This window comes from Lepisma saccharinum, chromosome 8 (assembly GCF_977018435.1).
Source record: "Lepisma saccharinum chromosome 8, izLepSacc3.1, whole genome shotgun sequence".
NCBI classification, from domain to species: domain Eukaryota; kingdom Metazoa; phylum Arthropoda; class Insecta; order Zygentoma; family Lepismatidae; genus Lepisma; species Lepisma saccharinum.
In genome coordinates this window covers 3,903,012-3,915,959 of record NC_139236.1, presented here as the reverse complement: position 1 = coordinate 3,915,959, position 12,948 = coordinate 3,903,012, and the positions used below count along the sequence as shown (strand labels likewise).

General features: G+C 35.9%; 1 protein-coding gene across 3 annotated transcripts in view; it reads right to left on the bottom strand.

The window, feature by feature from the left end:
- The window catches only part of wb (wing blister), an 849,362-nt gene that overhangs the window by 203,356 nt on the left and 633,058 nt on the right, over positions 1 to 12,948 (bottom strand). For all 3 annotated transcript variants that reach the window (XM_083126284.1, XM_083126285.1, XM_083126286.1), the window contains exons 18-19: positions 2,757 to 2,896; positions 809 to 1,039 (exon numbers count right to left, since the gene is read on the bottom strand). In XM_083126284.1, coding sequence (XP_082982410.1) covers positions 809 to 1,039; positions 2,757 to 2,896 — 371 coding nt within the window. The remainder of the gene's footprint in view (positions 1 to 808; positions 1,040 to 2,756; positions 2,897 to 12,948) is intronic.

The following is a 12,948-nucleotide window of genomic DNA, read 5'->3' as shown; positions in this document are numbered from 1 at the left end:
GCGCCATTCAAAGCTACATTAGAAAAAAGTCAGAATATGGGACAGGAAATTTACACTTGGCAGAGGTATATTCTGGTAACACACTGCTGGAATTTTCTGTTTCCCAAAGCAGTAGCAACAGTACGTTTTTAAAGATTTTCTTCAGACACTAAGCCATAACTGACTTTTATTAGATCAAGAATTCAAACTACAAATCTTTAAATATATATATATATAATTTTTAATATGTTTTTGTTTCCTCATTTCAAACTTTGTAGGATATAAATATCAAACTATGGCATAAGATGGAAATATCGAAGTTTGCACATAAAATGCCAGTAGGCCTGGCAGGATGGAGGTGCCCAAAATATGCCCTCCTCTACCCAGATACTTTTGGAGGCATGCACTTGTGCCTTGGTACCTGAAAATTAACCTAGAATGTCAGTTTCATGATTTTTTTTAACGGATTCTCCCACTTTTCTTTGAATTAACTTTTATATTCCTTTCCTTTGTTTACAGTAATTCACTGTGGCATGGGGAGGGAGAGGGGATGGGTGTGCCAAACCACAATCCTTGCTAGGGTGCCAAAATATCTAGCTACGGTGCTGATGTTAAACCACATGAACATCCCCCAGCTAACCCCAAAGATCAACCAAACATACCCAATAGACATCAAACTTGGGGCCACCTGCACCAAAGGTAAGAGTGTTTGGCTATAATGGAGCTCTTAGAAATCAATACAATCCTAATCAAGAAGAAAAATGCAAAACATACACAAGAAATAATGTCTTGATATTTTGACTGTATACTTTGGATATTAACAATATACCTTGCATGGGCATTGGCCCGTTGTATCACAGTAACATCGTCCTCGGAAGTCACAGTGCTTCAGTTCTGTCCCAGCTGGGTCACAGTCGCAGCGCCGGCAAGTGGGGAAGCCATAATACCCAGCAGAGCAAGCATTGCACCGATCCCCTTCAAAGCCTTCTCTGCATATACATCGCCCAGTTACACTGTCACACTGTGCTTTTTCTGAACCAATTGCATGGCAACTGCAAGTCTGGAAGTATAAAATGACAATTAGATTGAATTTTAGGAGACTCAAAAAAAAGATAATATACGTGCACATGCTCACCGATACATAATGCACATAACTATGATCAGGCTGGCTACTCTGTCATCCAGATAACATTTAACTACAATTCTATTTTATCAAGGTGAATTTTAAAAAAATTCAAGGCAAAAATATTGACAATTCTTACAATAAAATATAATTTATGTAAAACATCTTATACTAAACATCTACAAATAGTTCCTTATATTATACAAAGTGTGTCCACTAAGTTTTATGACTGACCGTACAGAGCAAATACTATGGATGCCACCCACAGAAAAGGCAGGAGCAAGTCTCAACATACTGTGTGCATAATGTTGTCTCAGTGAGTTCAGCATGTGATTTGTGGCATGGAAGCCACATTATGGATGTGAGTACAAAGCAATGATTAGCGATAAAGTTTTTTGTTTTAAAGCTGCAAAAGTGCTACACACACACACTCAAATGGTAAATGCAATAGGGACCAAGCGCTATCCTGTTTGATGTTTTTCAATGGCATGGACAATTTTGTGATAGGCGAGAAGACATTAAAGATGACCTTAGGAGCAACCACCATACCAAGTGTCGCAATGAAAACAATGTTGAGAAAATTCGTCAATTGTTACTTCAATAATGTAGCCTTTCACTAAGAATGCTACCAGACGAGGTGAACATCAGCAAAGACACAGCGAGAAAGAATGTAGGTGAATATTTACAAAAAGGAAGATTTATTTGAAATGTGGAATATTCTTTGACTCCAGAGCAGAAAGACGAAAGAATTGCAGCTTGCCAAGATTTGATTGCCACAGCAGACAGTGATCCCATTTATTTAAGAAACCTACAATAATGTACTTTGTCACTTTGTAATGCTACTCGTTTGGCTACAATAATTTTTTTAAAGTGTTCCCGGACTTTTGTTACATGCTCAATATCATTTTAATAATTAGCATGTGAAGGAAATCATCAAAGTTGTATACCACTTAGATACTTGATCATTCAATACTGTTTATTTCAGTAACAACATTTCTTACATGCTGGGCCAAGAAAGAAGTCCCTCCCCTAGTTTTGGCACCCAATCACCGTTACTGTCATCACTTATAACATTTGTGAAAACAATTCATGCAGAATTGAAACATAATTCCTGTAGAAAAATTTTCACGCATAATTCCCAGAATTCAAGAAATTTCTTGTTGGTAGACCCCTCCTGATGATATGTACTCAAAGTATTTAGCTCCATCCTGAACACATACACATGTATTTTATAAAATAAAAAATCACTTCATTACAAAATAATAAAATATTTCACAGTTACATGCACTTTTTATTCCTTAAAGTGTTATCACGTGTTTCTTTTTATATCTCAAAAAAGTTCAGATCTTTAGTCTTTTTCAGTCATGATTCATGAAATATCAAACTACACGCATTCAAATGGATAGTTAGTACAAACTGAAAGTTGCAGGAACTGACATGTGAAACAATGAAGTTCAATTTTATGTATGGTTTGAAGTTGACTTATTTGTTTACATTTATTTACTTCCATGAATTTCTATCCCTTTTGTAATGAAACCAACCAGAGAAAATTAACTCAATATTAAAAATATAGAATATTATTTCAAAAAGTTCATTAATTTTTTAATTTTATGTTTGAACATTACCTACATAAAGAAATAGACTACAAACTCACCTTGCATCCTTTGTTTGGTTCAAAGCCCCATGTATTTGGCAAACACCTTTGGCATCGATCTCCTTCAGTTAGTGGTGGACAAACACATCGACCAGTGTCTGGATCACATATATGACCTGGTTTATCACATCGGTCACACTCTGGAAAAATGAATGATTATACAATTACTTAAATTTTGCATAGTTTGTGCATTTATTTACATATTTATTCAAATTTCCCAATAACAATATTCTAAAAGTCACAATAATCACAGACAAATATAAAATTAAACATTTAAATTTAAAGGGAACATATAATGGATATTCAACTGGTATGAGATAAAATAAGATCAGATTTATTCCATTTGTTTGATCATCTATAGTACAGAATGTACAATGATATTGAACAGGTCATGCAACTAAGTATCTAAATTATAAGGTTATGCTACATAAAAAATAGTAAAACAAATAATACAATTCACATTCAAAAAATTTGTCACACTGCTACAGCACATATTGCTATAGGGGAGAGTGGAGGAATAAGAAACAGGGGTAATAAGAAACATATTTTTTCTTTTCTTTATTTTTGAAAGTAAAAATTTGAAAAGAATCACAAGCTAGCTCCATTAATTATCTATCACTGTAGAAAAAATAATCAAGAAGTTTCTGGTTATGTTTAACAATTTTCCAACATTTGTTTATGCTTGTGTGAAACTTTTCCATGGGAAAGTAGTGTTTTCACACAAATATTACATTCTATAATAAATACAGAGTATATATGCTTGATATTTTTTACGTGATTCTGTGGACTTTCTGGTGTATTTTGTAAATTTTCTGTCATACAAATAAAGAGTGATTATTGTCATGTATCTTATTACCCCAAATATGAAAAGCAAATGGGGTAATATAATAAGATACTGATAATAAGATACAGCCCCACAGAAACAGACTTTGAAAGTCGGCATTCAGAGGGCAATGAACATAAAACTAATCAAGGTCTTAACAAAAAGGATGAATCAACTAAAAACACAACACAACTAAAAAAAACTATCTGCAACTATAAAAAGTTTACTGATGAAAGAATTAAGAAAGATTACCAAATTAAACTGTCAAATAGATTTGATGTTTTGCAGGATTTAAATGATGATGAAAATATAAATGAAACAGACGTAAATAAGAATTGGGAGCACATACGTAATGCAATAGAATCAGCAGCTAAAGAAATTATAGGATACCATAAACCGAGAAAAAGTAAGCCATGGTTTGATAATGAATGTCATAATCTAATAGAAATAAGAAATCAGGCTAGACTTAGGTGGTTAAATAACTCTGATGATACAAATCTAAACAATTATAATAGAATAAAGCGAGAAGTTAACCGCACGTTTAGAAGTAAAAAAAAGAGATTACTTGAAAACCAAAATTAACGAAATTGAAACAAACAGCAAAAATAAAAATATCAGAGATTTATATAAAGGTGTAAATGAATTTAGAAAGGGGTGGCAACCTAAACTAAACTTGATAAAAGATAAAGACGGTGATTTTCTAGCTGACCCAAGTGATATTCTAAATAGATGGAAGAACTACTTTAATGACCTTTTAAATGTCCATGTAGGAGATAAATCAGAAGTGAATGAAGTACACACAGCAGAACCTTTAGTTCCAGAACCCAACTTGACTGAAGTTAAAGATGCTATTAAAAGGCTAAAGAATAACAAAGCACCTGGCATTGATTTAATACCAGCTGAGTTAATTAAATATGGTGGAAATTCATTAATGTATCAAATTCATAAATTAATCTGTTTAATATGGAATAAAGAAGAAATCCCTCAACAGTGGAAAGAATCCATAATTGTTCCTGTGTTTAAAAAAGGTGATAAAATGAACTGCAATAATTACCGTGGAATTTCTCTACTCTCAACAACATATAAAATATTATCTAACATTCTTTTAACAAGACTAACCCCATATGCTAATGAAATTATAGGTGATTATCAATGTGGATTTAAACGTAACAGATCAACTACAGATCAAATTTTTCACATCAGACAGACACTTGAAAAAAAGTGGGAATATAATCAAAATGTCCATCAGCTATTCATTGATTTCAAAAAAGCATATGATTCAGTCAAAAGAGATAAACTATATAATATATTAGTTGAGTTTGGAATACCTAAGAAGCTTGTTAGTATGATAAAAGTATGCACCAGTGAAACAGAAAGTAAAATTCGTGTGGGTATTAATATGTCTGACAAATTTACAATTCATGATGGGTTAAAACAAGGAGATGCATTATCTCCATTGCTCTTTAATTTTGCCTTAGAATATGCTGTTAGGAAGGTAAACGAAACTAAAGAAGGACTAAAATTAAATGGTGTGACTCAGTTGTTAGCATATGCAGATGATGTAGACTTACTGGGGGATGATGTGAATACAATTAAGAATAATGCTAAAATATTTTTCAAAACCGCTAAAGAGATAGGTTTGGAAGTTAACAAAGAGAAAACTAAATATATGCTTACAGGCCGAAACCAAGTGTTAGGTAATAATCAAAATCTAATTATTGATAACAACTCGTTTGAAACAGTTTCCAAATTCAAATACTTAGGAGTAATATTAACAAATGAAAATTATATTAAAGAGGAAATAAAAAGTAGGCTTAATTCAGGAAATGCATGTTACTTCTCTCTTCATAAACTTTTGTCTTCTCGTTTAATATCTAAGAAACTGAAAGTTAAAATATACAAAACAGTAATTTTGCCTGTAGTATTATATGCATGTGAAACTTGGTCCCTTACATTGAAAGAGGAACATAAATTGAGAGTATTTGAAAATAAGATCCTTAGGAAAATATTTGGACCTAAAAGGGATGAGGAGACAGGTGAGTGGAGAAGGTTACATAATTTAGAACTACATAATTTGTATTCATGTCCAGATATTATTAGAATAATTAAATCAAGAAGACTTAGGTGGGCAGGCCATGTGGCACGAATGGGAGAGGAACGAGGAGTTTACAGGATTCTTGTTGGGAAACCTGATGGTAAGAGACCTGTAGGAAGGCCAAGACGAAGATGGAGGGACAACGTTGAGATGGACCTAAGGGAAATCGGTAGGGATGGAAAAGAGTATATAGAACTTGCTCAAAATAGGGAAACATGGAAGGCCTGTGTTGCTGCAGCCATGAACCTTCGGGTTTAAGAAGGCTAGAGAGTTAGTTAGTTAGTTAGTTAGCAACTATAAAAAAAAAGTGGCTCTACGTACAGTCATGGAAAAAAGTTCTTCCCCATAAGGCTTTAATAGGAGCAAGTAATGCACGAGGGTAGGCAACACATATTGCACCCTTCGATGATCGGGTGATTTTGCCTGTCTTAACACCGAGAAATGTGTTCCACGCGAAGGTCAACATGACAGGAAAGCAAAGAGGGTCACGTGACTATTGGTTACGTGGAGTGTTGTGCTTCTCCACGTCCCCAGTTCTTGATCCACATTGCAGAAAAAGTAGAGCTGCATGCAATATATGAAAATAGGTTGTTTTCAACTACACGCTTAATTATGATTTTCCCAATTGTAAATCTATCAGACGTGTCTCCCGATTTAGTCGGGACAGTCTTTTACTTTGAATTCCTGTTTGTCATAGGCGTAACTTGACGGGAGCAGAAAGGGCATTTGTAACCCCCCCCCAAAAAATCAGGTTTCTTAAAGCTGCTAAAACAGGAATTAAATACTATGATTTGACGCGTCCAAAAAAGTATTATATTGAAAGATTTTTCCCAAATACGTAGATAGCAATTTAATACTTTGAAAGTGTCTCAGATTTGTTTATCGTCACAACTTAGTGTGGCACAGGTCTACTACAAAAGTGGAATTTCGTAACAGAAATATGAACCCACTCCTTTTATTTCGTAGCCGATTTCATCTTGAAACTGAAATTAAGAATATAAGTTAACAATGTCATTGGTAAACAATAAAAAAATGTGTTAGACCCAATTCTTTAATACCTTATCATAATCTTTATCGCAAGTTTAAATTTTGTTGTAAGTCCACTTTATGCAACAAAAAAAAAAGGTAAAGTTCTCACCTGTGCTTGGCGCTACGCCATGAAGGCGTATAGGGGGTGTGGGGGTAACGCCCCACACTTTCTTGATTCGTTCGTGAGTGGGGGTGATGTGATCAGCATCACGCCCCTGACCGCCTTTACCCCCAGGGTTTCCCCCCAGGTACCCATGTCATTCGACGCTGGGTGGGCGCTGGGGCCGCTTCCAACGTTAGAAAAGTTCCCGGGCTTGAACCGGCCGGGAATCGAACCCGGGGCCTATAGCATGGTAGTCAGACGCGTTACCGACTGAGTCACCGGCACAGATAGACTAACTTGAAGTGCATACAGTTTAAAGTGGGATCCGAACCACTATGTGCGATCACCTGGTATCGTACCCCAGACCCCTTGATTACAAGGCTTTACCACTACGCCATCAGTGAGGCGCACACAATCTTTGTATTTTGACATTTTTAAACCTATATGTATCATATAAGAGGTTGTTTAACGTTGCTATGCCTCTATGGATTATATTTAGCCAGTATTCGAGCACATAGCGTCAGGTTTCATAGAATATAAGCTTCTCTTCCATGTTTATGGTTTCCTGTCTGCAGTAGAAAAACTAGCAGGTTCCCATAGCTTTTCTTTCAATAGTCTTCCAATGGTTGCATATCATATCACTCAAATTTGATTCATTCGTTTCGAACACAATCCCCGATGGCGCAGTGGGATCGTGGGCGCCTTGTAATTAAGGGATCCCGGGTTCGATACTCGGTGGAGGAACATAGTGGTTCGGATCCCCCTTTAAACTATAGGTCCATTCACGATTAGCATAACAGGACATAAAGTGGACTTAAGACACCAATCAACCAACCAACACAATCCCGTTATTGTCCAGATTATCGAATCCAGAACCTTCGTCGCGAATAACATAAGCAGGAAGACAACGTGAAATAACCGAACAGAAACAGAACCTAAAACCTACATCGGATAGATTGAATTAAGTCGACGATACAGCACGGGTTCTGAAATGAAAAAGAATACGAAAGTTGAAGGACCTCTATACGCACCCACTTTTCCTCCACTCAATGAGGAAGATATCCTTCTAGCTGAGAAGCCTTTACGTAGGAGTGCCCTGAGGGAACTTCAAGGCCACGACGATAAAGTGTTCTACGTGCAATGACGGGACCAAAACATATGTCAGATAGCTGTGTTCCTCCTTATTTCGTACGCCATTGATAACTGGAACACGTGACCTCGACTTTGGTAGAGCAGAAGCCTGCTTGCTTGCCACCACCCTTTGGTTCAGTGACCTTCGCCCGTAGTCAGCAAGAGTGAATGACTCACCATATACTTGTTGTCTGTGAGGCTACACAAGAATAGATATTTCGTTAGTGGCTGTAAGTATTGTTTCATCTGCAGTTATATCAGTTAACATTTCAATAGTTTCCTTCCTAATGGTTACGTTAGTGATAAACATGTAAATTAGTTCTCGAGAGTGAACGTTTTATCTATTTGAACGGGAGATTTTTATACAGCCTGCATGTATTATTTTTTCCTCAAACAAGAAGAAATTTGAAGACGCAAAAAGAGTTGTATAAGAGTAGTTAACAAAAGGAAAAAAGGAGAAGAAAACGAAAATGTAAATGCTGAAATAAATTATGGTAGAGATCGAGTGAATAACTTTTTGTCATGGGGCCTCCTCGATGGCGTAGTAATAACGTCGTCGCATTGTAATCAGTGGATCCCGGGTTTGATACACGGTGGATGCACGTAGTGGTTAGTATCCCACTTTAAACTGAAGGTCGAGTCCAGATTAGCATATCTGTGCACCAAACCAAAACTAAGAAAGAAATTGTCACAGTGTAAGAAAATTTCATGTTCAACCAGATACGAAACAAAAGGGAATAATATATTGCAGGTTGGAGTTCACATCTGTAGCATCTAACCAGCACAATTATGAATCGCAACATATCGTATCAGATCCATTTTTATTATACATGTATGATAATATAAGAGAAGTAGAGGAAAGAGAAAACCAAGCGAAAGACGGACGCCTTCTCCAGAATTTCAAATCTCGTTACATAAGGTTCTGGGTTGGAGTCCCGAACAGGCATGACTTTCTTGTTCTTGCCCTTTTATCTGCTTCATTTCATCATAATTCATCGTTATGGTTTACCTCCAGGGGAAGAATAATGACAATAATTGCCAATACAAAGCCAATGACAAACAGAACAACTCGATTACGGAGGTGCCAAGAAGAAACGAGACTTGACAGTTTCTCCGCCTCTCGGTTTGTCGAATTGAAAATTGCTCTCCCGTTCTCGGTCTCGATTAGTTAAATATAGAAATCGAAAATGTATGTGAATGAATATACATGTATTTTATATATTCCGGTTTTGTAGGAGATTTCGTGAGAGATGAAATAAGTACTCTTCCATCGTATTTATTAGGGCCTCCCCGATGGCGCAGTTGTAGCGTCGTCGCCTTGTAATCAAGGGGTCCCGGGTTCGATACCTGGTGGAGGCACAAGTGGTTCGGATCCCACTTGAAACTGTAGGTCCAGTCCCGATTAGCCTTACTGTGCATAAAGTGGACTTAAAAAACACCAACTCAACAACCATCGTATTTATTTTTATAATTTTTATTCCCTGTTTGATGATCGCGACGATAAGGACGAGTGACCATTACATGAAATTGATGACGAAATAGTCAAACACCCCCGACAAGGACGGTACTCAAACCAGGGAACTTTGGCGACGATATCGAATGTCAATCACTTAATGAGCTTGACCACCGAGCCTGCTTAATGTTGTTTCTGTCAGGTAATTCGTAATAATATCCCACATTCACTATCATTTGCTTCATAATTTAACTTATTGTTGTGATTAACCTGAATTCAAAGAATTAGTTGAAAGGCAAAAATGCAAGATTGAATGTCTCTGATGTTACTTCGTGCCGAATAATATGACGTGGTATCATGATATGAATTTATTAATCATATAATATGCCTATTCATTCCATTGATTGATCCCAATTGAGCACACAAAATATGGTATAATGTCCACTCCATGGAGGAGTGGTTAGCACAGCGCGCTACGATGCCATGGGTCCCTGGTTAGAATCTCGACTTGGGCGTGGGTGTCCTTGGTAAGTGTCCCTTCATCAATTTCATCATAGCATCACTCATCTTCATCGTCGCTATTTGCCAAAAGTGAAAGAATAGCAAATCTAAATAACAAACATCCAATCAAATCGAACATCTCTACTGATTTAATTCTATACGGTACCGAATTCCCACTTTATTACTGCATCTTAAGTCATTTTACAGCATCTCAATTGTTTTGCGATTCGAAAACATTTGTAATGTTGTTTTGTGCAGTTGATTGTGCATTGTTTCGTTGTTTGGATTGTTTAATTAACGTCGCATTAATTAGTTTTAGACCAATCGTGACGGGGGAAGCAAGAGCACAAAGAAAGCGAAAAAGACAAGGAAGAGACCACGGCCTTCTTTATAGATAGCATCCCGTGAATACAACTCAAGTGACTGCAGAATATTATGAATAAAATTTATTTCGCTTTTTCCTTTTATTTCTGTTTCAGTTATTTTACTTCGCTTTTCTTCTACCACTCGCGTTACTCGCGTCGGTGAGGAAGAATTATAAACTCGTGAAATGGACGATGGTACAAAAAAATATATGCCTCTCCCACGGTTCGAAACTGTCAGTACAAAATATTGTCTTATTTTTAAAATTTACGGTCAAATATGGTTTGTCACGTAGCAATTTTCGCTTATCTCTTTCTCAAGGAGTTCCATTGCCTCTCTGATGTCGTAGTGGTAACGTCTTCGCCATGTAATGAAAGACTTCCGAATTCAATACCAAATAGAGAGGCATTTGGTTCGGATCCCATTTTAATCTGTAGGTCCAGTGCATGAACTGGACTTAAACAATTAACGTGTGGCATGTGGTCTGTGATGAGAACCATCATTTCAGCGAACCTTCTTGACAATGACTCTAATATCACTTGAAAGAATAGTATTTCCTTACGAGTAGCTCTTGTCAAGAAACCAGTTCCTGAAATTTTCTTCTGGAGGCATCGTAGCACCCAGCTGTTTGTTGTGGCTGGGGCACGAGTCATGTGACTCATGCTATCAAAGCTCAATCCTTACCGAGAACTCAGAATCACCAGGCAAACTTAAGCGAATATTTTGTTATTTGGGTTGCATAAACAACAGGTTTTAAGACGTTACGAAATTCTACGTCCCGTGGCCCAGGTATTTTTTTCTAAGACTGTACAGCACCTGTGGAAAAGAGAAAGAGAGTTTCTCAAGGTGAAGGTGAAATTGTCACAAGTCAAAAAGTATTGAAAGTGTTAAAAGAACACGAAGATGTAAAGAAGAAAAAATATGAAGTAAAAGCAGAAAAACAAAAGCAAAAGAATATGAAACAGAAAGAGAAAGCCATCAAAAAATCAGAAAAGAAAACAGCTAAGAAGTGGGAAAAAATTTGGAAGATGAGGAGACATCTGAGGAAGAATTAGACCCTAAGCTTCTGAATGATGATGAGGATGATGATGTCGACTTTGATTTCTCATCATGGCAAGCAGAACAGTCATCTCATGAAGATCAAGAAGATAGTGAAACAGATACTATTAAGCCAGAACGATACTATGCCATTTACTATGACATCAGCTGGTATGTGGGATGAGTTACTAAAGTGCAAGAAGCCAGCTGCATAATGAAGTTCCTCAAAGAATTTTTGGGTACTTTTAATTGGCCTCCTCACGACGACATACAAAGTGTACATGAATAATTTATCTTGTGTGGCCCTATATCTTTAAATGGACCATTTACTTTAAGCCGCTCAGACCTAGTTTGAATCAAAACACTATATGCAGAGAAGAATAAGGATATTATAAAGTCACAAATATGATGTTCTTGTTTAGCCTTGTTAATTTATAATAAATTAAACCTATTAGAAATAAGCATTTGAAGATGTCGGTTGATTTTGATTTGAAAATATAGAGCTGTGTCAAAACTTTTGCCATTACATTTATTTTCTTGCATTTTCATTCCTTTGTAGTAAAAAATATTTTAAAAAAATATGCATCCAAAATATTTTGGGTAAATTAGATCCACATGTTGAGTGTACCTTTTTACTCAAGCCAGTCTAATAGATAGACAACATTAAAATACACAGCTTGTTTCTTATTACCCCTATTGAGGTATTAAGGTGAAATAAAATTGTAAATTATTTTATAATTTTTGTTTTTTGTTTATAATTATATTCTTTTTATTGCAGAATTGAGCTCATTATTTTTTTCTGGGTACATTGGGTTACTAACTATGCAAGAGAAAATTATCAATGTTAGAAATTTAAAATTGTTGGCTATGTTAATTTTCCATTATTCTTATTGCCCCATATGTTTCAGGCTTTGGCAAATTATGTGTAAGAAAGTTTATTTTTGCAAACTGTAAAATATGCATGAAAAGGATAAAATTTTTCCCCTATTCATAACAAAGGGTTTTTTGTATTTATTATTTTTGTTACTATGTTGCAAACTTATTTATCTTTTTTTGAATTTTTCTATCTTTCCACTCTTAAGAATGGCAATCAAGGGTCATTTTAAGGGGGTTTGAATTTACCTCCCCCGGTGTTTCCCAAATTTTTCAATGCTTTTATTTAAAAATGTCATTTTTCTCAAAATTTCTAAGGGGGTTCTAACCTAATCAGCTCCCCTTTGTGTGTTTGGGACTGAATTATTTGCTTTTGCCAACATATTTGGAAAGAAAGTAGAGAATTTTGTAATGTAAAGTTGCATAAAAAGAATTAAAATCATTGAATTGTCCTAACTGAATAAATATTAACAGTTATTTCCAATTTGCACCAGAGAACCTATTGACAAGTATTTCTGTACAAAAAAGAAAAATCACAAGCAGGAAACCAGAAAAATGGAGGAAACATTTTTGTAACAAATATCAAAGTTTTTGCAAATAATACTTTTCTTATGAATACAAGCAGTGGCAGCGAATGGGTTCCGAAACTGCAGAGCCAAGGTGCCAAAACTGGAGGGAGGGGAGGAAAAGACAGTTTATATTCCATTTATACATAAGGTTTAGAATAGTGTGGGGGCAAAATTAGCAAAAAGTGGGGGGTAACTGCCCACGTGCCCCCTAATC